The following is a 27,850-nucleotide window of genomic DNA, read 5'->3' on the forward strand; positions in this document are numbered from 1 at the left end:
ATGATACGCGGAAGATGTTTTTTTATTACTTTTGTGTCTTCCCTCGTCTAATCTATAACAATATATTACCTTTTAATGATTTCCAAGTCTTGTGCTCCGCTTGAACAGGTATTTTTCTGAGAAAGATCGCACTAGGTAGACCTCAAAACTTGCTGACATTTGTTACATTTGCTGACATTTGCTACGTACGCTGACATTTGTTACATATGCTGACATTCGCTACCTGATCATAACCTCGGCAAAGAGGATGAAACTCTACCTAATTACTTCTTCTTAGTGTCTACTTCTTTGTCATTTTGGAACTCTGTACCTAATTACTTATTCTTAATGCCTACTTCTTTGTCATTTTGGAACGAGTTCATCTTTCCTGGCAACTTATCATGTTGCGCTGCCAAAAGCCTTTACGCGCTTATAGTGGATGATGCTATTCTTTGGGGAAAAGGATCTAGAGACTACGCACTTTTTCTATAACTTAGGGGTCAAAACTTATGTTGGTCTCACCTATTTTTCTTCTCTCTGAACGAGCACAGCGGCTTATTTAGGTCCCCCAACGGCCTTAGTAAACTACGAGAACAGAGTTGTTCCAAAACTAAGGGGCGGGTTGTTGGTTTCAGGGGGTAGTGAAGGGGTGGGGTTGGGGTGAGATGAGTTTGAATTAGAGTAAATCCCAAAGATAAAACAAACATTGAAAATAAATGATATAGTGTCGTCTTTTATGAAGTATTTGACTTATCATTAAGTGAAACCATTTTAATACGGGTATCCCTATATTGACTATACGGGGACGTGGATAAAGTAGGGTAAAGTTTTTCCTTTTCTCTTTCCTACATTTGTGTATACAGTTCCCACCGCTTTTCTGTCATGGACAGGGCTCCGATTATATCAGTTTGCTTTCACATTAATCTCAAAGAATTACAGACCTTTAGCGGCACCTCTTTTGGGCCAAATACCCACCTCACCTGGCAAAATGTATAATATTTTTAAATTTTGTTTTAAATTTTTATATAAGAGGGGTCTTTTACTTTTTAATTTCCGCTTAATATAGTAAAACTGTGATCATAAATCCTACAGCTAATATAGAGGGGACAAATGCAAAACTGACATACGACTGTTTCAAATGTCGCAAATATGACAAAAATAGGCTGTATCTATAACAAAACTAGTCTGTGTCTGTCTGTCTGTCTGTCTGTCTAAAGTGATCGCCTTATCATTTATGTATGAAATTATGCTAACTGCTATCCATTAGGAAGTCTCACGCTGGTGGGTCATTATATCCTAATAACAACTCTAACTTAATTTTATTGTTGACTATTTTGTTGCTTTTTCAAAATGTGAGCTCGATGTTTAGGCATGTACAATGAAGCCGAAAATGAACATGGCCATTGAAGATGATACGCGGAAGATGTTTTTTTATTACTTTTGTGTCTTCCCTAGTCTAATCTATAACAATATATTACCTTTTAATGATTTCCAAGTCTTGTGCTCCGCTTGAACAGGTATTTTTCTGAGAAAGATCGCACTAGCTAGACCTCAAAACTTGCTGACATTTGTTACATTTGCTGACATTTGCTACGTACGCTGACATTTGTTACATATGCTGACATTCGCTACCTGATCATAACCTCGGCAAAGAGGATGAAACTCTACCTAATTACTTCTTCTTAGTGTCTACTTCTTTGTCATTTTGGAACTCTGTACCTAATTACTTATTCTTAATGCCTACTTCTTTGTCATTTTGGAACGAGTTCATCTTTCCTGGCAACTTATCATGTTGCGCTGCCAAAAGCCTTTACGCGCTTATAGTGGATGATGCTATTCTTTGGGGAAAAGGATCTAGAGACTACGCACTTTTTCTATAACTTAGGGGTCAAAACTTATGTTGGTCTCACCTATTTTTCTTCTCTCTGAACGAGCACAGCGGCTTATTTAGGTCCCCCAACGGCCTTAGTAAACTACGAGAACAGAGTTGTTCCAAAACTAAGGGGCGGGTTGTTGGTTTCAGGGGGTAGTGAAGGGGTGGGGTGGGGGTGAGATGAGTTTGAATTAGAGTAAATCCTAAAGATAAAACAAACATTGAAAATAAATGATATAGTGTCGTCTTTTATGAAGTATTCGACTTATCATTAAGTGAAACCACTTTAACACGGGTATCCCTATATTGACTATACGGGGACGTGGATAAAGTAGGGTACAGTTTTTCCTTTTCTCTTTCCTACACTTCTGTATAAAGTTCCCACCGCTTCTCTTTCCTGGACAGGGCTCCACAAATTCAGCTAATAAAAAATGTCAGATCTAGATTGTTATGAGGGTTGTGATTGCAGAAATAGCAACAAGCAACAAGTAGGAGGACTTCTTTTTGACCATTGTACCTTTTGTTTTAACAACAAGTAGTCTAGGATTGATGAAGTGCGAGAGTAAATCGAAAGATTTACAGCGTAGTTGCATATCCGCCCACTGCTGAGAACTGGATTCCTTGGAGGGTTACAATAACAAGAAGAAGTCGAGAAGGAATGAACAGCTTCCCTGTTTCCCCACACGACAGAGGCGATAATTTTAACTGCTATCCCTTAAGGATAAATCATCTAAAACGGAGACCTTTTCCTGTCCCCTAAGGTCAAAACTCATTTTATTTTGCTATCCCTTAGAATTTGAAACTCATTTTCTCGAGAAGCATATGTTTTTTTTAGAGGTGTCCCACCCCTACCACCCTAACCCCTGTCGCTGCCCTGTTCACCCACCGTTAACCAGAATATCAAAGAACAATTTCATTCGTTAAATAAACATTGTTGTTTATCATGATTCTGGTCAATGGTGAGAAAGTAAGTCCGCTTCAAAACCCAACTATGCATCTGATGTTTGCAGAGTTTCTGTAAAGGTATACAAAACAAAAACCCAGTAACGGTACGAACAGTGCGAGCTCGATGCAAAAAAAAATCCTTTACATTTGTCATTCAACATGGAACATTTCCAGCCTCGAGTAAAACTCGGGATGAATTTGAGAAAGCGAGCATTTACTGTCATAGATCTGACGACTGCAAAATGACGCTTGGCTACTTTGCCATCGCCTGCACATCGCGTTACACTGAGAATCGCTGTTAGTAGAACTGAGACATTCTACTACAGTTGCAATATAGTCTGGATACACTGTCTGAAAACGAGCCAATAACAAACCGTCACCCGTCACCGTCATTGGTCACATCATGTCAAATCCCAAAGAAACCAATCAAAACCGCGGGTTTGATGCTGCTCTCCTGTCACATTTTCGAGTTTTGAGTTGCAGTGTCGCGTGGTGAACGACGGTAAAATTGGCGGGGAAAACATGACAAGTATTCAGACCTTGATGACCGTGAAAACAACTAGTGAAAACTACTAAACAGCTAAGGAACACAAGGAAATCTTGTTAAGAGGTTTAATACTTGGAAACAATGTTAATGGTGACTACAGACTAGAAAGAGAAAACGGAGAAGCTTACACTTACGGCAGCTGTTCAAAGGGATGAGGTTCAGAAGAAGGAGTTTGTCAAGATTACAGGTATGTGTATTGTTATAATGCATGTCCAAATCTTACTTTAAAGGTTTCCTTGGAGAGTGAGAAGTTATGTACCTATTTCAGCCTATAGAAAAAACATAAAATGTTCTTTGCGCGCCTTGTTAGCTTTAGGAAAACTGGGTAAATTTGGTTTGGAAGAGTTCAGGAGCCGATATCTCTTAGGGTATAAAATTCGACCAACTGCTATTCCTAAGGGAGTAATTAACCTTTTTTTTTTTAAATTCTGTTATCTCTTAGGGAATAAAATTCGACCAATTGCTATTCGAAGGGGGTGTTTTGGCCTTTAAAATTTCCTTGAACCACACCCAATTTGTTATCGGAGTCCCCCTCGCACATCTTCACTACTCCTCCCTGGTGCCGGAGGAGTGGTGGAGATATGCTAAAAATAACTCAATTCTCAGACACAAATTAAAAAGATCCTGGATCAAATTTATTTCAACAAGACAGCACAGCAGAATAAGAAAATATATCTGTAAAGGGATGTCCAATATTCCACTCCATATTTGACAGCCAACTGCCACAAGCATAAAGCACTGGAAAAGGATGTGCTGAGTACAAGCACCTGCATAAAATGCAGTGAAATGCAGTGCATTTTCCCATCAGTATTGTTCACCTTTACTTTGGATTCACTGAAAAGAATGAAAAGAATTAATTGGATTCAATGAAAAGAATAATCATGGGGTTTTTGGTAATGGTGCAAATAGAACGAGTTGTGTAAAATTGGTAAGAAACGTAGAAAAGATAACCAAACAAGGGATATTCAAAATGCAAAATACATATCAATTTCAGTTCTTAGGCTATAGGCATGAGAAATGGCCCTGACTTTGGAGTCAGATAAGAATGAGGCAACAACATTAAAGTACCTCTATTTACCTGTGGGGCAACCCAGAAATGCCGAGGGTGGTATTGGCAGTAAGGGTTTTTGTTCTTAGAAAAGAGAAAAGGGAGGCTAGTGGTGTCTTATCACTTGCCCAAGGCAAACACTGCAATGGTTTTCCTTTGATGGTTTGAATGACTGTCTTTTTGTTTGAATGGTTTCAATTCCATGGTTTTACTTCCATGCATGGTTTTGTTGTCCATTTTTTTGATTAAGGATGGTTTGTAAGGTTTTCCTTCCATTCTTGAAGGTAGCCAGTTAGGGAAGTTAAGACTGTTACAGAATGGAAGCTGATGAGTGTAAATTAACGAGGAATGGGTAAGTCACTGAAGTACAGGCTAGCCAGTTGGAGGCAGGTAAAGTGGTGAAAGGCAGGTTAAGTCGATAAGGGTATGTGAGATGATGGAGGTTGGAATACCTAATCAATATAGATATGTTCAAATGAAAGTATTGTTCTTTTATTTTTTACTTGCTCTTGTATAGATAAGGGCTTCTTGGTCCCCCCGCATAATTCAATGCGGTATTAACGATCAATAGATCGGGGTATCACCCTTGCCAAGGGCTCATTGTCGCCAAGTTTTTATCTGACGCTATCTTGTAACCTAGGGCAATGGGAGGCTAGAGGTGGGATATCACTTGCCCAAGGTGAACACCTAGGGTAGTGGAGGGAGGAAACGCCTGACATCTCCATTCTACACCCCATGGATGTGTAGCCACTGCCCCTCAGGGGTTTACATGGTTTTCCTTCCATGCATGGTCCCATTGACCATGACTTTGATGGATGGTGGTTTGTATGGTTTTCCTTCCATGGTTTGAATGGTTGTCCTCCATTGGTTTGAATGGTTTTCCTTCCATGCATGGTCCCATTGATCATGACTTTGATGGAGGGTGGTTTGTATGGTTTTCCTTCCATGGTTTGAATGGTTGTCCTTCCATGTAGGATAGCATTTGATGATGGCTATGATTTGACAGTAGGCTGCCAAGGCGCAAGGGCAGAAATAATTGTCTGGATGGCATGTAGTGGGAGGTGCTTCATCTGAGGGGCTTGAACATCCACAGCAGATGGTCTTGGCTTTGATTGTCGTCATGAAGTTCAGTAATCATTTCTGCTCTTGCGTCTTGGGTGTAAAGTTCAAAGCTGCTCGACTTCCTAAAAGAAAAGATGAAAATTTACATGTTATGTATGACGACTTGAATTCGTCAGGAAATCATGATAAGCAAAACATTCTGGGGTGTGCAAAAGTCCTGAGACTAGCAATTAAGAACACATCACTCACTAACTAATAATATGATAATATGGCAATGACAGCTTGCATGCTTGCATTTTTTTACCAGGGCAAGCATAACCCAAAAAAACTGAAGACAAAAGCTTTTCGATTTTTGGTAAAGAAGCGATGAATACCAACAAAGAAAGCGAAAGTGAATTCTACTACCCCAGAGGCAAAATTTGCAAGCAAAAGTCAAAACAACAAGAACAACAACAAAAGTGACCTTTCATGACTATAAAGAGAAGATGCCTAACAACCAGTAGGAACTGAAAATATCAATACAAGGGCAGAAGAGCAGGAAGGACAATTGGAAAGACATCAAGTGATTTTAATGTTTTTTGTTACTGCTGTAAGGTATATTTCAATGAACCAACACCAGTAAAAACATTCTTTGATTATTATATTCATACAAAAGTTCATATCACATCACAAAATTAATGTCATTCTGCTTTTGGCAAGTGTTCTTACCAGCGACCAGCCCTTTTGATTGTGCTATCATCAGCACCACATCTGGCTGCCCAGCGTGCTGCTGACCTTCTAATGCTATGTGTGGTGTATGGCTTCTCAAATAGGGCCTTGGTCATCTACAAGCAAGAGGGAAATAATTAATAAATGCATGTATAAAATATTAGAGAGGGAGCACAATTTTGTCTGCATATATACCTGTAACAAGCATGCAGTGCGACATGCTTGAGAATCCAGCATACTTTGCAGGCACTGCCAAAGGCCACTACGGGTAGTGCGAGTGTGATACAAAATTAAGAAAAGTGCATGGCATGGTCATATTATTACACCATTTGTAAGAATCTCTAAATTAGTTTTAAAATTCCTGCAACTTTTCTTCTCATTTTGTATTTGTTTTTGAAAGGAAACCACAAGAATGAGAGAAAAACAGTATTTTATGATTGTAAGCCAGCCGGAAAAACAAGTGATATTATATGATTTACTGTTCCTTATGACAAGAAATTAGAGATTTGATTAAGATATTGGTGTACTGATGCATTTACCTTGGAAAATATAGTACGCTATGAGGCCACACTTCGCTTTGATGGAAGGGCACGTCGGTTGTCCTTGGCAATGCGAGGGAAGATGTAACCCTTCGTGATTCCTAATAATATATCACTAGATTAGATTGCTAGGTTTCTATTGTGAGTAATGGTGGAGGTAAATTAAAGGTAAGGTTTTCCTAAAAATGAAAAAAAAGGAAAAGAAATAAAGAAATAGGATGTATAGGGGCAACCCAGAAATGTGACATTGTGCCTCCAATACTTACCAGAAAACAGTAGCCACGAAATGAGTGCCATAACAGGGCACAACTTAGGGTTTAGGGGATTGGCCCATAGCGACAGATTAACTCTTGCAATATGTAAATTATAACAATATTATATACCTCAAAAGAAAAATAACTATTCACAAGAAAAGGTTAACTACGCACCTTTGGCATGCTTGTCAGCCTTTGACCATGGCAGCTTTATCTGAATGCGGGAGGGAATTTGGCCAGAGTTGACTAAAACAAAAAGAGGAAGCTGATTAAAAAAATTATAGATGGAATGAGCTAAATCTAAGGATTGAAAATAATGTGACATTTGATAATTTACCATGACTTTAGATTTTATTGCTGATTTACAGTGATAGTAATAGTAGTAATACATGTGTTCAGTCAACTCTACACCTCACTCAATTTTCAAAAGGATATAGGGATCCTTTTGAATGAACAGACATATAGGTAGTCCCAGGCTATGAATAGGAGCTTTCAAATTCTAATGAAGTTGTCCCACATAGGCAGTGTAATTTTTGACTACTTTTAGATGAAATTTGCAATGAATTGCCATAATGCCATTACAATGGCATTATTATGATATAATGAATAAGTTTCAAATCTCAGATTCTGCATTTATTTGATTGAATAACAGTGCCAGACAGAAGTATAACTGCTGAAATACCACTAAGCCAAAAAATTAGGCAGAATAATTATAGGAAAGCAATTGAATAAAATGAACCAAAGTAGTCCAAGGCAAAAGAGTATAATAAAAATAGCAAAATATTTTCCAAATTTGTAATGTTGTAATGTTTCATAAAAGCTGCCTTTCCAGTAGGCAACTATTAAAGAATTTTATAATTACAATATTCTAACTTCAATTTCAACCATGGGATTGACGTTTCTTTCTGTCTCCAGAAAATGTATAAATACAATGAATCTCTAGTCCATTTCCAGCTCCACGATTTATCCTTCATCCAGTTACAATAGCCATCCACTTGTTTGTTGCATGCTTTAGAAATCGGCTAACAAAAGGCCCATGCGATATTCTCATGACGAAAAGCTTAAGTCGTTGATATAAACGAGCATAATGAGCAACTTTGTGTAGAATTAATTGCTATTAAGTAAAACAACTCACTCTCATGATAAGTAAAATACCTAGTTTGAAAATCAAGCAATAAACCAAAATATTACAGCGTTGTTGTTATCACGATAACTTTTAGATTCCATTTTAATTAAGCTCACGTAAGAGACCAACACCTATTGTTCAAGTTTTTGGCGCCCAGTGGTTGCTTATGAGAGCAAGCTCTCGTAAGAGACCAGCTCTGTTAACGACTACAATTATCAGTTCCCAAGGTGGTCGCTTACGAGAGCTTCAACTGTTTATTGAGATTAGGATATTATCATTGTTTTCCTCTAATAAGCTATTAGACAGATGTCTATTTAGTTCCTGCTTCTTCCATCTGCTGGACCCTTGATTTTGTGATAGTATCGGAGATTATCCTAGAATCTACTAGATGCCTTCGTCCTCTCTGATGGACCCCTCGAATATTATGGAATATTCGACTACAGAATCTATTGTGTCTGTCATGTTTGTAGAATGGACCTATATGTGATGTCACCTGTTTATTTCTAATGCATTTTTTTGTGATGGTAATTAAATTGTTTACCTCAACTGTCTTCAAACAGTATTCTCTCATCTTGAGCATATCCTCAAGAGAGAATGGTGGCGCCTTCTTTGCCTCATAGGGCTTCATGCCGGCCCTCATGTCTCTTCTAGAAGGTTGGCGCTTCCTTTTATTTAAGGAACGTATCAATGTCTTGACACCTTTTAAGAAAATGATAGAAATAAAACCTTGAGACTGGAAGGATATTCTTTATTCCCAGTCACATAATTGTTTAGTAATAAACGAGAATCTAAGTATTCAATATTTTAACGCGTCACGTGAGCCGTAGTTTGTATGAAATAGTTAAAGCAAAAAAAAAAAAAAAAAAAAAAACTGTAATCACCCGACCTGCATTTTGTACCCAACCTGCAGCCGACCTGCAACCTGCATCTTGTACCCTCTGTGATAGAAATAAATCTTGAGCCAGTCCAAAAATCTGTTTCTTGTACTGGTATAATGATAAGGCTGACAGGAATACTGTCATAATCATCATACCAGACACTTACCAGCATCCTCCATAGGGTTCCCTTTTGGGATGATGTCTACAATTTTCCCATCATGATCTCTTTTAACTTGCTCACTGTATGGGCCAACATGCCCAAACTTCGGCATCCAGAATCTGTATGACAGAGTCATTAACCAATTATATTATTGCAAAGTGTCTTAATCAAAATACCAAATCAAGTGTAGTTAATCAATATGGATGTCACTAAACCATCAAACTAGACTTAAATATCTCACATTAAAAATCACTGTACCATCAAACTAGACTAAAATATGTCATTAAAATATATCATCATTAATCTCAAAATTATTAGCTACTAGATATGATACTATATGCAATATTATGTTTAGAGAAAAAGTAAAGACATCTATAATTTATCTAATATGTGATAATTCAATTAAGCAAGTAAACAGGAAAAATATAGTCTATTTTGTTTTCGAATAAGCATTGGATATAAACGAGAATCACAGTATCAAAAAATATCACAAAACAGTATCAGAAAATATCACAATATCAAGAGGTACAGCAAGGGAGAGTTAGATATCTACTTTATGCACACAAAATAGAAAAGAGTAGTGAGTGTTTTGCAATCTTTGAATTGTGTAATAAAGCATTATAAACATGTTGTACGAGTTTATATAAAATATAATCAGGGCTTAAAATTTAAAAATGACAAAAAAAATTGCCCGTCCATCTCTGTTGGAAGAGCCAACTATGAAAATATCTAGTAAATAAATAAAATAAAAACCTGGAAAAACATTAACATTTCAATATTAAAAATATTAATATTAATACCTTAATGCTGCTTCCATCCCTTTTATGGAAGGTGGCGCCAGACCCTTGCAGGCGAGACTGCCAATTTTGGTGCCCTTCGGTTCGCCTAAGTATTCTAAAATATAAAAACAAATGAGTAAATTTTTGCAATTACAATATTTAAAATTATTAAGGTTCAAATTTTATAAAATCAACACAAACACAAAAGATGTGTGAATAGATCCATTTGGGGAACTGGATATTTCAAAAAGCCTTAATAATTTGAAAAGTAATATGTTCCTTGAACAAGTACCACCACTATATAAAAAGGCAACCTAGGTTCTTTTAAGTTTCTTTCTCTCGTGCCCGTTTGTTTTTCAACTCTCACTCACCTTGGGCATGCTTACCATCGATAATACAGTGAATACAGACATTTTAAAAACTGTAACCTCCTTTTTATAACACCTCTTTCCTCAGTGCATGTGTAAGAATAATGAGTGATAGTCATGAGCATTTCCTGTTTACTAACCTAATATTTCTATACCAGGACACAGTTTAATAGAGGTTGTTAAACTTTACTAATAATAGCCCTAACTCATTTCAAACTTGTATAATTCTCCTTTCTAACACCAGCCCTCCCTCCCCCTTATCAGCCAGTTTTGAGCTGGCTTGAATCAGTTAGTATCGGAAGCAAATGATAAACGACCTAAATGGCCTAGGGTCTGTAGGGTTAGTGTAGAATCTGTAAGAAATTGGAAGGAACTTCTTATTACCGCATTATTTTACAACAAAGCCGCCTATAAAATCCGGCGCTCCTGGTATTAGCCTAGATTAACAGGGATGGTCTAGCAGGGCAGTACGTTTATCTAGGATATAGATTGAATCTATAGTTATTTCATCTAAAGAAGGTAAACTTAAAATCATGAAAGAGCGGCTTTAGGGCAAGTAAAACTTTAAACTTGGCCCGGCGAACGCGGTGAGGAAAATTTCACGAGTGCAGACGTCGATCGAAGTTACGTGTCACGAACAACTGAGACAAAATCATCTCCTGCTTGAAGCAACTGTGTCAAAATTATGTCCTGCTTGAAGCAACTGTGACATAATTATCTCCTGCTTAAAATGTGCGTTTTTGGCCTTGCGAGGCAGTAAGCAGAGTGAATGCGTGAAATTTTCCTCAACATGTGCGCCGGTCTTGAGGCTTTACGTACGTAAGTTATTAGATCGTCCTTTTTTAGTCTCATTTACAGTATTTAGATAGAGCATCATACTTTACACTTACCGAGAAAGGTCTTGATAGTAGCCGCCCTAAATGGACGGCTATTTTCACCAAAAAGAATAGCCGTGTCCTTCTCTCGTATGGCGAATTTCTCCATCTGAATAAGACGGAGTTCATATAGACGAGCTGTGCTCTCTACATGAACTGCCGTCTCATTCTTGGTGGCCAAGCGAGACCCCGCCGATACGTTCTCACTCTCAAACTCGCTGAGATCCTCAGAGAGTCCCGCACTCTCAATATAACGCAGAACATTACTGCTTCTCATTTTGGGAGCCATGTTAAAGCTTAGATAAGAGCAGGGAAGTGGTGTTAGAGAATGAATGAGGAATTATTAACGGCGTGATGTAATGACGTAATGCGAGCTGGCTCTCCTATTGGCTGAAAATGGTATGAATTCCGTATGAATCGTACGAACCAGAAACCTTCAAATAATCGTTCAACTGTCATGGCCGCCATCTTTAATTTGAGATTTCAGCTCTCAGATCCATGTTATTTGTGCAGTTGAAGGCGCGATTTAAAAACTGCATATTTAACCATAGCCTCAATTTCTACCAAGTTATTTTGGAAAATCATCTCAGGTTGGATTGATTTCGCTGTATTTACTCGAGACACGCGGCTCAAGATAAGAATTAAGTTATAAGTGCTGACTGCTTTAGATTCATACAGCTTACTTCAAGACGTGCTCTTGACACTCATGAATGGTCGAGGTATTTACCTTTATTGCTTAATCTTTTTTAACGTGAAAGTAGTATGAAACAATTGATGGAAATCGTCTCGTACAAATCGCTTTGTCGATGAATCTACTTTACATCGGACACTTGACCGGCTACCCTAACATGAATTTTATTTTCTTACTATAAAATATCTTGATCTCTCATTGATTCTCATCATTTTAACCATGTCGAATTTAATAAAGTACAGCATAGGTGTTGTAGGTTATGTAAGTGTAAAATATGTACTTAAATCTATGAAAATTATTTTGGTACTTTGGTGCTTCCTTTAGATAAGCTTAAGTTTTATTATTACCCTGAAATACCTTTATCTCCATTGAATGTCATTTAATTTTTATGGAACATTTTCAATAAAATTTGTAATATTTTTGTAGTGTTGTTGATCTTGAAAATATGTTTATGCTCTATAAATTTCAATCAAGTCTGGATATTCTATAGCCCTCTCATTTGACTTCAAAATAAATAAATGTTGTTGTTTACTTGTAACTTACATAAATAAAATAATACATTTCAATAAAATTATATTGTTAAATACAATAGGACTTACTTTGGGTGTTAAAATAAATTTACCCCTAAGTGATAGCACATTGAGGGCAGTGAAATAAGAAATGTTTAAGAAATAACTTTAAAACACATTCTCAGCTTTCCTTAATCTTATTTCGGTGCTTACTCTGATGTGGGGATAGTATTTGAAGATAGGACAGTCAGCCTTGTCTACTTTCATGGAGCACACCTCGAGTCCACCCCACACCTGAAGAGATGATGCTCTTACCTTTCTCGCCCCAATCAGTGTTGTGATATGGCATTTACAATACAAAACAAGATTATATATATTGTTTTATTATATCCAAAGTAGGCAGTAAAATCTTTGTCATACATGTCACACAAACAAGTTGCAGATCTCAGGTATCCCAGTCAACCCTGCACACAGGGTCTAGTTTCATTTAAGAGAGTTCCGGTTTTGATAGTTGTCAGGATTTTTAACAATAAATATATTCCCAACCGCCCCAAATAGGCATTTTAATAAACATGGCTATAGACTGTGTGATTTTGGCCATTCATCAAGGAACCAGACTCTGGATGGTACGCAAAAATGGCTTAGACGAACTAATATTATAAAGGAGCCCTCGATTTAATGAGTAAAGGCCATTTTTAAGAATGTTCGCTAGAAACTATAGCTTAATTACCCCTTCTGAAAGGTGTAACATAGTGCATTTTTAAATAATATTTCAAAAAAAAATTAAAATGCCCGTTTGACTTACTAAAAATAATGAAGTGCCAGATTTTTCCCGTTACTTAGCCATTTTCTAAAAAGTGCAAAAGTGCAGATTTTGATTTTTGTTCTTGTTGTGACCTGTTTCAAAGCGTATTACTTCTGTTACTGAGAAAATAACAAAACAAGCCACTAAAGCACAAAAATAAACCTTATCAACGTGATGTTATTACCGGTAGCATTTTAGACTGCTCAAAATTCGCACGGTTTTGTTTCGTTCACAGTTCACCTCCTCTAGCTGTGGTTAAAAGAAAACCAGACAACTACAGACAGATAGCTGTTATTCATACTGTTCCGTTAAAACATCGTTTTCGGTTCGAAATTTTGATGGGCCGAAAATTCTCCCAGCCTCATGTTGAAAGGATAGAGACCTAGGGCGCGTTTTTTTTCCCTATAATTCTGGTATGGGAATGGCTGGTAGAGAAAATCATAATGGAATTCAAGTCATTCTGCTACCCCATACGCTGCATCACAGTATTTCTCCGAGCACAGGGAGCCCGGCTAAAACGCCTGGGACTAGGCTGGAGGATAATCCTCGGGATGCATGGTCTATTTGTGTTAATAACTACGTCTAATTAAATTATGTAACTGATCATAATTGGTTTGTGCATTTTCCATGCAATCAATGCAATATGCGCCCTCATTCCAGACCCGTACCCAGTTCCCGAAACGGCATCTTGACCGTCATGCACCTGCGCCTCTTCAACCTCCCCAAAATGCATCGCGCGGCGTCTTGGTATTAGACTGCCCTCATTCGCCAAGGAAACTGGGCGCGAGTTTGCGATAACCTGATTTTTTTTGAACGCCTGAATGAATGGTGTAGCGTTTTTCCGCTGTGTGTAGCCATGTGCGTGACGACAGAGCAAAAAAATGGCAAATTTTCCCCAAATAAGGTCTGGTGAACTTCGGTAAGGTTGAATTTTTGCATTTTAATTTTTTTTTTTTAACCAACATATCAAAAAGTGTTTTTTTCTTATGGATTCGTCTTAGAGATATGAGGCTTGAAGTGCAATTTTCAAATGTTCAAAGTATGAATTCTCCTTGTTTTTAGGGAGAAGTCGGGCTCTGATCAGAAATTAAGCCGACTTTGCTCGCTAATATCTAAATTTCATATCTTCTAAATTTCTTTAAAATTTGGAATAAAGCTTTTGGTCATAGGAACTTCTTGTATGCGGAATGTTGAGCATATATATTGAGAATTGGAAAATTTCATGCCATTTTTTGGCTTTGTCGTGCGTGACCAGTATGAGGTCTACATTATGGCGTAAACCTGATATGTGCATATTAATATTTGGGTGACCTTCAAACCCGCTCGGTCAATCTCTGGGAGGCCTGGGTCTAAGGGCTTTTCAAGATTAGTGAGATGAAAATTTAACCAAGCTGTCAGGTTTTTTTGGACAAATTCTTGCCACGAGTCTCAAATTGACAGGAATCAGCATTTTTCACCATATTTCCTAGAGATCAGGGAGCGGGAAAACTTTAGCTCTTCTAAATATGGGCATCAATGACCATATAAGGCAATGCAAACGAAGGACACTATCCTTGGGGAATATGTTTGATATGTTAACAAAGCTGTGGAAAGGGGGGGGGGGGGGGCACGATAAAGTAACATTAAGAAAATATTGAGGGAAAGATGACATTCTTATCCAAACTTAAACCAAACAAATTTGTTAAAGAAGGCCAATCACGCCGCCATTTTATACTCCATTTCACAAAGCATCCATTTCCACCTACTAATTCTAGCGAGTAACCAAATATTCTCAATCAATATCGCCAATAACATGTCAGACTTAGTTCGTAGATCGTAATATTGAAGTTTCCTTGCGAAAACCCCCCGCTGTATTTTCAATGATAAACAATAACAAAGGCGTGGGTTATCGACATTCTTTAATAAAATCACAAAAATTTCGAACTATTTTAAATTTTTGGGCCCTGTATTTCGAACAATGTTTTAGCTTTTAAAGGGTATGTGGCTTGACTTTGTATCAATTTTCGTCGCTATGCAATTTTTTCCCGTAAAAAAGATTCTGACCATCAGCAATACATTGGTAAAGATGTCATGGAACCCAGTTGAATAAAGTACTTTGTCGCTAAAATGAAAACAACCAGAACGCAATAAATATCAATAAAAAAGAACTCGCTAGTTCAAAATGACATCAATCAACTGCACGTTATATAAGCCATCGATTTAAAGTGTGCGTTCGTATTTGAAAGCGACACAGAGTCACGGGAGCAAATATGACATGTGAGTGATTCTCATTGGCTCACTGTAAAAGAACCCTTTCCTAACTACAGCCGTCCCTACTGATGACGTCACGTTGTTCATTTCGCACACCATGGCAACGGGGTTGTAGTTGATTGACACGCACTCTAGCGAAAGCTCACAGTACTGTACGCAGGTGGAGCCATCAGGTACTGATGTCTCGGTGTACATCACGTGGTCTCGGCTCAGGGGCGGGCTGTTTTCTGTGTTGGAGTAAACTGCAGTGATGTAAGGTGGTGGCTTGACAGTAGATTCTGTGGATACGGAAACAGGTATTAAAGCCACATTGTAACAAATTTACTTTCGGAGGGCTGACGGAAACCTCAACCGACAAGAGAAAAAAGAATCTATTAGAATCCGCGCGCTATCTAACAGGCCATATCTGCTCTAAATTTTCAGTCACAAAGAAACTTACGAAAAGACACAGTGCTTTACAATTTTTAAATATTTTTCGAAATTTCCGTTAATCGACCGGAAGTAGTTTCAATTCGGCTTTAATAAGGTCTTGTCCATTTGAAGAAAGGTGCCTGTACTTCATATAAATACAAAAAGCCCAAATTGTCGTGATAGTAAACCAGAAGAATACACCCAAAACTGGTATTCGGCTCTGTCAAATTTTCGTCTTACTTCTTCAGGGCAGACTGATGGATAAAGATATTCTTGTTCATATGTACATGAAGGAAAAACATGACGTGACGCTTCCAATAAGCCCATTTCACATCGAATTAGGCGGAGAATTCCTCTGAGTACTTAGTAACTTATAGCAAACAAAGTGCGACTTTTTTTTTTTAATTGATGCGACTTTTTGTAAAGTGTCATTGAAATTTGAGCTTTTCGTCCCTGAACTGATACACAGCCAAAATCGGGTTATGTGCACTTCGGCCTCACGTTATTTGTGTTTTGAAAATCAGTCCGTGATACAAGAAACCTATAGCCTGATAGCCATTGTGAGAAATTGTGTCTTGTATCTCTATCTGGAATTGCGCGTTTTCCAGGTTTTTCCGTCATGTCGTTCATATGCGCTATTTCGGTCACTAGCAGGGAGGACTATAACCTGTGATAGCCAAGCCAGACCGAGATCCATCAAACTTAGCCACCCCAGGTAGGTTTAAGTTTTTTTTATTTTTGCGGAGCCCCTGCGGAGCCCCATAGTCATAGGAAAGTGGTTAAAGCTCCCGTGGTCACGATGGGATACCTGTGGATTTGTAAAAATCTCAATTTTTAAAAATATTTTTTCCCATAAATATGCCATTCCTCCCTTAATTATAAGAAATATATCTTTATGTTGTGTTTTTTATTTATTGTGTATGTATTTAACTGCGCAATTCAGCATTATTCGCATCGAAAGAAATAACTTTCCACAATTTACAAATGGTTTAAAAACTAAACTAACTTCTAAATACTGACTCTCTTACCAGTGAAGCAAACAAGCCAACAAGGCATTCTGGGAATATGGCCAAAGCCGCTGACCGGTACTTTTTGTATAACAGTGACTAAATAGCCAAGCTATTGACGATCGGTTTAGTTGAAAGAATCACATTACTACCGAAAACCGGCAGTATTTGGTAAGAATTTTACCTAAACCCTAAATAATTGTCTTAAAATCCTGAAATTTTCTAAAAATCTTTAGATTTTCTAAAAATCCCGTTTGACTCCGGAATTATGTATCAAGGCCTAAGTTGTTTACATTTTTTAGGCGCACGGTGACAGCGAAATGTCAAATCATTTGACAGAAAGAAACCTGATTGGCTGGTAGGAAATCCCATATAATAATGTTAGCTGTGATTGGCTCACTTCTTATCGGGCAGTGGAATGGTTTCCTCAGTGATGAAAACCCTCTATAGCAACCCGACACAATTTGAAAATGAACATTCTCGGAGACCCAGGGGTATTTTGCTCTAAACCCCTGGGTTTCCGAGGATGGAAAATGAAGCGATGTCGTTATGTTGTTATGTCACTAGTGTGCACCAGGCATAACAAGAAATTTAAGGAAACCACGAAAGAAACATGAATCCGCTTCCCCCCTTTCTTAAAGATCTTGCTTCGCTTCCCCTCTCCCCTTTTTAGAACTCCAGGTTCTGGCCAAATCAAAAATTTCAAGCATCATGCATCATGCATCATGCATCATAGCAACAAGATGCTAACGTCGTTAAAATAATACTTCTACAGCAAACGCCGAAAAGATGGTAACAGCAGGTGGGGGTCGTTAGGTAGAACATTCCATATGTAAGTCGTCTATGTACTTACATAGACTCTCTCGGGACAGAGAGAGAGAAAGAGAGAGAGAGAGAGAGACAGACAGACAGACAGACAGACAGACAGACAGACAGACAGACAGACAGACAGACAGACAGACAGACAGACAGACAGACAGACAGACAGACAGACAGACAGACAGACAGACAGACAGACAGACAGACAGACAGACAGACAGACAGACAGACAGACAGACAGACAGACAGACAGACAAATTTTATCAGAGTGCCGTGAACAAAGATGTAGATACATACATAGTCCATTATTCTCTTACATTTATAAGTGAGATTGTCTAATTAAAAAGCAGTCTTAAATTTGGATATTGGTTGGGGGGAGGGGCAGTAGGATAAGGCAAGTTGACAGGCATGTGAGGGAGTTTTGTATGGACTTTAGTTATCGACAAAAGCTCGCGATAGTTCAGCTTTACTAGTAGTATTACTTATAATTAGATTTAACAGACGACTTTTAAAATATTATTTAAAAAAATATTAAAATATTATTAAAATAGACTTAATTGATTCCACCACCCCTATGCAGACAACATATCTTAAGGGTATATATATTGGATCCTATATATTTAAGGGTCCGCAGTAAATGGCCATGCTGTTGCGGCTACCCCGCCTATTGTGGCGAAGCTAATAAAATAAAATAAATATATCTGTACGGTACTACAGAGATGAGATGGTCTGGTGGTTTGCGTAGTTAATGCTCGAAACATCATCCGTTTCAAAGAGGTAAAGAACCTATCAGTTCAACCTCAGGCTGATCCCCCCCCCCCCCCCTATTTAAACTGTGACCTTTCTCCAAACCGTAGAGGTATCTCCCAGTTGACGAACCCTACCCCTCAATTAAATAGCACCAGCAGCCCTAGTTTACATACCGACGGCATAGATGGAGTTTCGATAGGGCCCTCCACAAATAATGCCTGGGTCACCCTTGCACGCTGAACTGCAATCGCTCTCTGGTGCCTTGCCGTGTTTGCCATAGCTGTCATCACAGAAGCACCAGTCACTGGCCTGGAGCCCACAGTAACGATATCCCCTTGCACGACACCTGGAAGTGTTTTAATAACACAGACATAACCTTCAATGCTTTACACTGTAACATTGATAGGGCCAATTCGACCCCAAAAGCCAATTTGGTCCCAATTTTTCAAAGGTCATTTCAAAGGTCAAAGCCGCATTGTCACCAGTTTACTTCCGGAGGTCAGACGGAAACCTCAACCGTTAAAAAACAAAAGAATCTATTAGAATCCAAGATATTTAACAGGCCATCCGCTCTAAATTATCAATCACATCCTCAAAGAAACTTCCAATAGACACACTTTCAATATTTTGAAGTATTATTCACGTTTTCCGGTAATCGACCGGAAGTAGACTGGTAACAATGCGGCTTTAAGAGCTAAATCAGCTTTTAAGGGTGACGATTCAGCCCTAGTGATTTCTGAATCGGCCCACCTCAAATCTGTTTCGGCCCTATCGTTTAATTCGGCCCTTTGTAGGAGCCCAATTTCAGCCCCATCAAAGTTCTGTTTCGGCCCTATCTTCTAATTCGGCCCTTTGATGGTGTCCCTTTCAGCCCTCCGTATAAGCTCACTTAGTCCTATGTAGAAGGCCAAGGGTGGGATTTAGGCACAACCTAGCCTCCGCCAGGGTCATCGTCAGATAGAGGCCATATTGAAAATTACCCAGAATACCCTGGGGACAAAGTTGTGTGGGCGTAAGATATGTCTAAGCGAATTTGTTTTTTATATCGCTCTCTTTTAAATTTAAACAAGCTCAATGAGCTAGTGTCTTCGTGCTGCCACAGAAACAAAGCCATCCTACGCAACAATTGAGCCATGCCAATTTCATGTTTATATTTATAATGATGTAAACAGACTGCGTATAGTTATTGTAGTGATTAAATCCTCTGATGAGTGGGCAAGCAAAGAAACAAGATTGTAGGGATGAAAGAATAGTTTGCTATAGTATATATATACAGTCGTTAACAAAAATGTTACTCTAGCCAGAAATACATATAGATATAGGTAACTTTTTTTATTATTGTTGTTGTTGTTCCAGTTATGGTTATGGTTATTTTTGTTTTTGTTGTTATTGTTATTTGTATTTTTGTTGTTGTTGATTTTGTTATTGGGGTATTTGTTGTTTTTGTTGTTGTTGTTATTGCTGTATGTTGTTGTTAGTCGCCTACCTTGCGCAGCATGTAATCGGCGTATTATCGAGGTATCGACCAGCTACGATTGCCAGGTCGAAGGAATTGCCAACGTCAATAAAACATCCGAGATAAAGATCAGCGGCCACTAGAATAAAAAAAAAGTCGGTTAGATATTATGATATGCTTCACAAGAGAAATTTGCGGGTAAGGCGAGGTACAGGCCTGTGCTGCAAGAGTTCCAGCATAAAATGATGGCCAAGGTTTAGGACGCTCGCTCACACTCGTTGTGATTCTGAGATATTCCCCCTTGTATCACACAACGCCAAATTTTGTCAAAATAAACTCGAAAATTTAATTATCCCAAGATGTCCTGTGGTTGGCATATCTCACCTGTTCTGTAGATAGTGTTGGCATATCTCACCTGTTCTGTAGATAGTGTTGGCATATCTTACCTGTTCTGTAGATAGTATTGGCATATCTCACCTGTTCTATAGATAGTATTGGCATATCTCACCTGTTCTATAGATAGTGTTGGCATATCTCACCTGTTCTGTAGATTGTGTTGGCATATCTCACCTGTTCTGTAGATAGTGTTGGCATATCTCACCTGTTCTGTAGATAGTATTGGCATATCTCACCTGTTCTGTAGATAGTATTGGCATATCTCACCTGTTCTATAGATAGTGTTGGCATATCTCACCTGTTCTGTAGATAGTGTTGGCATATCTCACCTGTTCTGTAGATCGTGTTTGCATATCTCACCTGTTCTGTAGATAGTGTTGGCATATCTCACCTGTTCTGTAGATAGTGTTGGCATATCTCACCTGTTCTGTAGATAGTGTTGGCATATCTCACCTGTTCTGTAGATAGTGTTGGCATATCTCACCTGTTCTGTAGATAGTGTTGGCATATCTCACCTGTTCTGTAGATAGTGTTGGCATATCTCACCTGTTCTGTAGATAGTGTTGGCGGATCTCACCTGTTCTTTAGATAGTGTTGGCATATCTCACCTGTTCTGTAGATAGTGTTGGCATATCTCACCTGTTCTGTAGATAGTGCACTGTTAGTTTCAGGGAGTTATTTTGACTCCACTCAGAGAGTAAAAACTACTCTTTGCGATGGAGTACTTTTAAAGGAGTAATTTGAACTCCTTTATTGGAGTAAAAACTACTCCACTGAGGAGTATTTTTTTTGTTTACTCCCTTAACGGAGTAAGTTTTACTCTGCTGAGAATTAGTATCGAATGTTTCTTAGAAAAAGAGTGATTTTCACTCTTGTTGGTCAAATAATGGAGTAAAAAGTACTCTTTTCTGGGGGGTAATTTTAGCAGAGTAAAAGCTACTCCAACTATCTGAAGTGAAAAGAGTTATTTTTACTCCAGATGGTCAAGAATGGAGTAAAACAGTACTCCTTTGAGGGGGTAGGTTTTGAAGAGTAAAAACTACTCCAGCCATCTCGTGTTGAAAGAGTAGTTTTTACTCCAGCTGTATCTTTTTAGAGCAGTAACAAACCACTCCAAATATATAAAATAAAGCGAGTTGTTTTTTTACTCTGAATTAGCTGAATTTAAGAAGGAAAACGATAGTCTTTATTATATAAGACAACAGATAAAAATAATAATTTATCGTATTTATTGTTGAGACAAAAAACTCTACCCTGTGCCTAGGAGTTTCCTAAGATTTCCTAAGTTCCATCAAAACAACAAAATTTGATTAAACTTCCTAAAAATTCCTAGGATTTCCTAGTATAAGCAGTAAACCAGAAAATCGGAATAATTTGCATAAGAAAATCTTAGGAAGAAGATTTGAAGCATTCTACAATTTAGGAACTCTTAGGAAATTCTTAGGAAATCCTAAAGAACATTTTCAATACAAGAACAGGCCTCACCATACTCGGCTATACTACAACAATAGGAAATGTAATCAAAGACAGGCATTGGACTCGAACATGAGTTTTATGTGGTGTACCTTCAGAATTTGCTCAGAATAATTAGTACTGCATTGAAAAGAAAGATAGGTAGGGTGATAATTGTATAAAATTCTTAGATCCGATTTGAACATTATAAAATCATATATATTGTTTCTAATAGAAATGCTACTTGAGATTATAAAAAAAAAAAGAAGTCCCGCTTTGCAGATAGAAGACGGCTCACCAGGGCCCGTAAAAGCAAAATGTACCGGGCGTCCCTCGCTTTAGTGGCCGAGAGGGGCTTGGGCCCAAGGCGCAAAATCATAACGGTCGAACGAAAGCCATTATCATAACCTCCAAACAGATAGCCGTTTATTCCCGTCTTTTCTACGCGTAATTCACCTTTTTTAAGGATTTGATGGCAGAAAAGGGATTAAAGTAAAAGGTTAGTGTGTAATGGGCTTTATAATGTGATAGGTTCAATAGTAAATGTGATTTGTGCGACCAACTTCAGCATCAAATCATCGTTCGTGAGCGGATTTCTCGAACTAGACTGATATGTTTTGTGATTCTTTGTTATCTTCCAAAGCAATACTACCTTCTTATGTGTTTCTCTTATTATCTTCGCAGGACATTATGATAGAGATAGTAAAATGTGCTCGAGTTGCAAAGCCAGAAAAGAAAGAAGTTGGAGGTATAAGGAATGTATCAATGCGTAAATCGCAAGAAACGAATAAAAACTTCGTAAACTTAGGTTATTCACTAATCACTGTACTTACATCTAAAGCGCCTATGCTTTATAAACTGTTACTTGAAGCACAAAATTGACTAACTTAGCTTAGTAAAAACCTAGTAATCAGTCTTGCATCTAAAATTTGTCCAGATATTTATTTTGAATATCTAATGTTACTGTAGTTGGTTTTTGTCCGTATATTCTGATCACAGTAACCCTGCATATGAAGAACCTAGTTATCTTTTCAAGCTAGCCTACCAGGTTCAAATTTAAATGGTGCATATAGAGGCATTAGGCTTCTAGCTTGTTATCTGAATATACAAAGATGGAGGAGGTGGCAGTTCTTTTGGAAAACCGTAATGACGCCAAAAAGGGTAATGTTCAAAAGCTGCTAAAGTTGTTATAGAAAAATAATATTGTGTATGTTTGTTTCAGCTTTGTTATGTTGGAACACTTGTTAGTAATTTTGTCCTGGATACCTTATGTCAAATGACTATAATTTTTCAAACATTTTTTCAACTTATATTTTTGTTATTTTTTTAACTGAATTGTTTAATTAAATGATTTGTCAAATTCATAATAACGTCTTTTTCCTTGGTGTTTCTAAATTACTCTAATTTCTCCAGTATTAACCCCTGAAGTAGGTGGAGTTTAAACGGCCATTTTGTAAAAACAGGGGGAAGGGGGTTGAAATCATCCCTTTAGTTACCCAATTAGTTGGGGGAAATAAAATAGGGAGTAAAAATTGACTCCCATTTTGAGGGTGAATTGTACTCTTTTAATGGAGTAACAACAAGCAACCTAGTAAATTACTCTACTTAGCTACCCCCTAAAGTGGGTAAAATTTACTCCCCTGAGAGAGTAGGAAAAAAGGAGTAAAAAATAACTCCATTTTGAGGGTAAATTGTACTCCTTTAATGGGGTAATAGCAAGCAACCTAGTAAATCACTCCCTTTAGTTACTCCCCTATATGGGTAAAATCTACTCCCTTGAGAGAGTAGAAAAAAGGGAGTAAAAAATTACTCCAAAAAGGGAGTCATTTTGTACCTCGGTTTTTTACTCCCTTTTTGGAGTTAAAACTACTCTCTGAAACTAACAGTGTGTTTGCATATCTCACCTGTTCTGTAGATAGTGTTGGCATATCTCACCTGTTCTGTAGATAGTCTTGGCATATCTCACCTGTTCTGTAGATAGTCTTGGCATATCTCACCTGTTCTGTAGATAGTGTTGGCATACCTCACCTGTTCTGTAGATAGTGCTGGCATATCTCACCTGTCCTGTACATAGTATTGGCATATCTCACCTGTTCTGTAGATAGTGTTGGCATATCTCTCCTGTTCTGTAGTGTTGACATATCTCACCTGTTCTGTAGATAGTGTTGGCATATCTCACCTGTTCTGTAGATAGTGTTGGCATATCTCACCTGTTCTGTAGATAGTGTTGCCATATCTCACCTGTTCTGTAGATAGTGCTGGCATATCTCACCTGTTCTGTAGATAGTGTTGGCATATCTCACTTGTTCTGTAGATAGTCTTGGCATATCTTACTTGTTCTGAAGATGCTGTTAGCATCGATATGGCTGCAATGCTCTCCACGGCTGCACCTTGGATTGCAGTCTGTAGTATTGCTAGCTTTCCCGTACCGACCGTAGTTTATACCGCAGCTGCACAGAGTGTAGTTGTTTATGGCGGCGAAGTGAAATCCCTTTGCCTTGCACCGTTGAATGCATTCGTCTTGTGCGGAGAGAAGGCCACTGAGAGCTGATTGGTCACCCCATAGGTCACGTGGCAAGCTCTCGAGGTAGCAGCCAATGAACTGCGATAATTTGATTGCTGAAGTAGAAAGACTGTGTCTTATTTTCTGTGAGAATTACTCTCTTTAAGAAAAGCTACTTGGAAAGTGAAATGCTACATTTCCATCCATCCAATGTGAGACTGGTCTTATCGGAGCAAAAGTAGAAATGTACTGATTAAGAATCTTTCTGAAGCCGTGGAGCTGTTTTGTAGTCCCCATGTGGTACATATTCAGACTGGGGGGAGGGGGGAGCTTTTTTATCCCCCCCCTGGGAAAATTGCTATAACTTCTCATAGCAGCTAAGGGGCTAAAACGTTGTGCCTTTTTCTAAAACCTATCTGCGGACGTTTTGATGCCATTGGCATGTCGAGGAGGCGCTCCATGTTACCATGGCAGCAACGTTTTTTTAACAAATGTTTCCCAAAAACTAAAAAGTAGTGAATTCATATTTTGGTCCTGTTTCTCAGATTTAAATGACTCTTTTTACTTTATCAGTTTGTTTAGGTGACAAGTTTCACAACAGAGCTACAATTTTTTAGCTCGTATATTTGGGGGGAGGGGTGGGAAAATTGTGCTCTCTCATAGCCGTTTTGAAAAATGTCACTAGATTTACTAGATGGCACTTTAAAAGCTAATATTATGCATTTGTCATTACTATGAGCAGTAATACATGCATGCAAATACTTATTTCTGTAATAAATCCAAGCTAGCTAGCAATATTTCTGTAAAAAATCTAAGCTAGCGGAAATTCTTACAAAATAATGATTATAAACGTTTATACGGCCTTTTTTGCATTGTAAAGTCGTTAAAAGGTTAATTTTGACATATCTGAATGATGCAAAATGATTTCAACCCGATATCTGATAGTTTAGGCGTATTTATGACGTCATTGTAACGTCATAATTGATTTGACCACACCCCCCCTCCGTCACAGACAGGTACATTACTCACCCACAAGGTAAATAGAATTGGCCCAATCCCCTCCACACTTCAAGTTTGTATTTCTAAGACAGTTGAGTTTACAACCATTCTCGCTTATTTTTCCGAGTTTTCCGTATGAGTTTCCGCAGAAACAGTCCGAGTGTTGAACGCCAGCAAACAAGAATCCTTTTGCGGCACATCTTTTGTCAAGACAGAAATGAAGTGAATTAATATCAAAATTGATATCAAATCTTGTTCATGATTGTCATCATTATTAGCACCTACCCTTCTATGCATATTGCTGGTGTATTGTTTGCATTGTTTAACCACAGTGCCGGCATGTCCCGTTCGCCATTGTCCCTATAACATCCGATGTAGAGATCTGGGGGAACAGCTGCGAAAAAAAATGATACAATCAAGTAAATCCATCTAGTTAGGGAGAAAGAAGAAATGCCGGCGTTTCTTTTAACGCTCTGGCTATATGCCCGGCAGCCAATCAAGATTACTTTTTTGTAGCCTGCTTGGAGGCGGTACTCGGTGTTATCATCGCGGAAAACCCGCTCAGTTCAGTGATCGCGTGGTTCCTGGGGGCGAGCGCAAAAACGGACGCAGGGCAGAAACATTCAGTTATCCCTGCCCTGCGTCGTTTTTTGAGCTCGTCCCCAGGAACCACGCGGCTTAAAATACAAGATGGCGCCCTATCACCGAACGGAGAGAGTTTTTCGCGATGATAACACTGAGTACCGCCTGCAAGCAGGCTACTTTTCTTTCCATCCAAAGCAGTCAAAGTATTCGACCATCACGTGTTACGCAGTTTTCTTATCAGCACTCACATCACTTATATTTTGCGGTACTTGAACGCTCGCCATTGAAAACAAAAAGAAAAGAAAAAAGACGCAATGTTTGCTCGCTTTTTTATGGCTTTATATATCGATATCTTTGGCAAAATTATCCGGTGCTATAGTTGAAGACATTCCACCTGCAAACACTAAAGGCAACACAAAATTGATCATAACTTACCGCTTATGACGAAAACCACCCACATGAGCTGTATATGAAAAAAAAATAAGAAAATGAAAAAATCAGGGCCGTACCCAGGATCTGAGGATTTTAAGCGAGGGGTGGAAGGGGGGGTTTCTTTAACCATTTAGCGGACCATCTTTTCTTAGGTAACACGCCATAGCTTCAGATATACTACATTTTTCTTAAATAAGAGCGATAGGGGGTTGTTTGGCTTGTGTGCGGCATAAGAAGATGTAAGAAAATGCCTAAATCCAATGGCTGTGTGTACAAATATTAACAAAAACAGCCGGACAATGCAAATTATCAACGAAAAGATATTGCTATTTTCGGGAAGAGTGACGCAGACATTTTGTGTATATATATGCTTTTCTGTCTTTGTGATTTCCGTTTTAAAATAATACATTGTTTGCGTTTTTGTTACCATAGAAATAGTTTGTTTATGATATATGTTGTGCCGCAGGTGAATTTATATAATATAACTCGAAATCTTTTTAATCCCACTTGAGTATTTGTATCTTTAGGTGAAAATTTCACGAAGTCAGTTAGTTTTTACTAGCTGTTGCACTAGAAATATTTGTATTTTTCTTTATTATCGCTCCTGCTTAGTTTTGACGATAGATCAAAACAAAGTAGGACCAAAACCTGAAAAATATTTTGTTTCTGGAAGTAAATTTGGTTATTTTTCCCATACGTTTTTTTTTTAAAGATGGCACTTTGTTCGGGAAAAATATTATTTCTTATGTTAACCACAAATTCTGTTATGCACGACAAGATGTATGAAAAGTTGAGGCATTGATTATCAAACTTGAAAAGAGAAACATAAATGGATGGTACGTGTTTTTTTTTGTTACCTTTGAAGACGGGTTTCGTACCTAAGGCTGTCAGTGGGGTATTAGCATTTTTTTTCAAAATCGTTTAAGGCAAACGGTATATGATTTTTACTGTTTATGTTTTTGTTTGTTGCGGAAGGGACAGAGTAGAAATTTAACAGGCTTGTTTTGAATTAAACAAAAACTGCCGCTCTTGTTTTAAATGACATTCTCGTAAGTCTGTAGTGGAAAGGGTGATTTCACTTACCGGGAGAAAAACGACAGTAGGTCTTGGATTCATTATCATTTTTTGGAACCAAATGAGACCAAGCATGTTGCATTCGTTAAAACGATTAACCGTTATGGAGCAATACTGATGCTCAACAAACTTTGCAGCTGCTTTTGTAGACGAACTAAGTTTAAAACTATATTCTCCCTAATGTTATATACTATAGATTAAAACAATTGGGAGAATTAAAATCAAGATCAGATTTGTTAAGTCTAAAGCACACTAGGACACAAAACAACATAAGCTTGAAGTCACGAGAACAAAATTCCCCACTCACAAGTGAAATTTCACTAAAATAAATACAGACAAATCTAGCAATAATGTAATGTTAACATATCATGTTAGCATTCATGTTGTTTTCCCAACTTTTCCGGTTGTGACATAACGGTATTATTGTGTTATGTTGCTACTGTGCATCAAGCATTATAATTAAACGAAAGTCCAAAAGCTCGAAACACTGTTAGGCTCGGTTACTGTCTCCAAAAACCCAGTTATACAATCGTAATATGTTCAACTTTTACCCAGAATATGGGTGGCTCT

At 38.0% G+C, this 27,850-nt stretch overlaps 2 protein-coding genes and 2 long non-coding RNA genes across 5 annotated transcripts; 1 reads left to right on the forward strand and 3 right to left on the reverse strand.

Annotated features, from left to right (window-relative positions):
- Positions 1 to 3,957: 3,957 nt before the first annotated feature.
- LOC116616713 lies at positions 3,958 to 6,422 on the reverse strand. 2 transcript variants are annotated; one of them, XR_007306343.1, is made up of 3 exons: positions 6,163 to 6,422; positions 4,423 to 5,576; positions 3,958 to 4,178 (listed from the first exon to the last, which is right to left on the reverse strand). It is a non-coding gene; the product is annotated as an uncharacterized LOC116616713 (long non-coding RNA). The 2 variants fall into 2 exon arrangements; XR_007306342.1 differs by having other exon boundaries at positions 3,958 to 5,576.
- Positions 6,423 to 6,697: 275 nt separating this feature from the next.
- Positions 6,698 to 11,477, reverse strand: LOC116603346. Its single transcript, XM_048720472.1, has 5 exons — positions 11,157 to 11,477; positions 9,920 to 10,013; positions 9,126 to 9,238; positions 8,623 to 8,780; positions 6,698 to 6,802 (listed from the first exon to the last, which is right to left on the reverse strand). Exons 1-5 carry the CDS (start codon positions 11,428 to 11,430, stop codon positions 6,698 to 6,700), a joined length of 744 nt encoding a protein of 247 aa, XP_048576429.1. The 5' UTR covers positions 11,431 to 11,477.
- A 3,550-nt stretch (positions 11,478 to 15,027) lies between these two features.
- LOC5519435 (WSC domain-containing protein ARB_07867) lies at positions 15,028 to 27,412 on the reverse strand. The gene is made up of 8 exons (XM_032364257.2): positions 27,290 to 27,412; positions 26,210 to 26,237; positions 25,475 to 25,583; positions 25,220 to 25,389; positions 24,022 to 24,306; positions 19,870 to 19,978; positions 18,557 to 18,729; positions 15,028 to 15,674 (listed from the first exon to the last, which is right to left on the reverse strand). The coding sequence occupies exons 1-8, from the start codon at positions 27,353 to 27,355 to the stop codon at positions 15,382 to 15,384; spliced, it is 1,233 nt and encodes a 410-aa protein (XP_032220148.2). The 5' UTR covers positions 27,356 to 27,412; the 3' UTR covers positions 15,028 to 15,381.
- Positions 21,813 to 22,494, forward strand: LOC125559144. The gene is made up of 2 exons (XR_007306379.1): positions 21,813 to 22,186; positions 22,372 to 22,494. It is a non-coding gene; the product is annotated as an uncharacterized LOC125559144 (long non-coding RNA).
- Positions 27,413 to 27,850: the final 438 nt, after the last annotated feature.

Source organism: Nematostella vectensis, chromosome 13 (genome assembly GCF_932526225.1).
Source record: "Nematostella vectensis chromosome 13, jaNemVect1.1, whole genome shotgun sequence".
Classification (NCBI taxonomy): Eukaryota; Metazoa; Cnidaria; class Anthozoa; order Actiniaria; family Edwardsiidae; genus Nematostella; species Nematostella vectensis.

Coding starts and splice junctions, on each gene's coding strand:
- LOC116603346 (XM_048720472.1), bottom strand. CDS start 11,430: ATGGCTCCCAAAATGAGAAGCAGTAATGTTCTGCGTTATATTGAGAGT. Junction 9,239..9,919: donor GGGATGGAAGCAGCATTAAG/GTATTAATATTA, acceptor TCTGTCATACAG/ATTCTGGATGCCGAAGTTTG. Junction 8,781..9,125: donor GAACCCTATGGAGGATGCTG/GTAAGTGTCTGG, acceptor TTTTCTTAAAAG/GTGTCAAGACATTGATACGT.
- LOC5519435 (XM_032364257.2), bottom strand. CDS start 27,355: ATGCTTGGTCTCATTTGGTTCCAAAAAATGATAATGAATCCAAGACCT. Junction 26,238..27,289: donor CTACTGTCGTTTTTCTCCCG/GTAAGTGAAATC, acceptor TTTCATATACAG/CTCATGTGGGTGGTTTTCGT. Junction 18,730..19,869: donor CCGATTACATGCTGCGCAAG/GTAGGCGACTAA, acceptor AAACACTTCCAG/GTGTCGTGCAAGGGGATATC.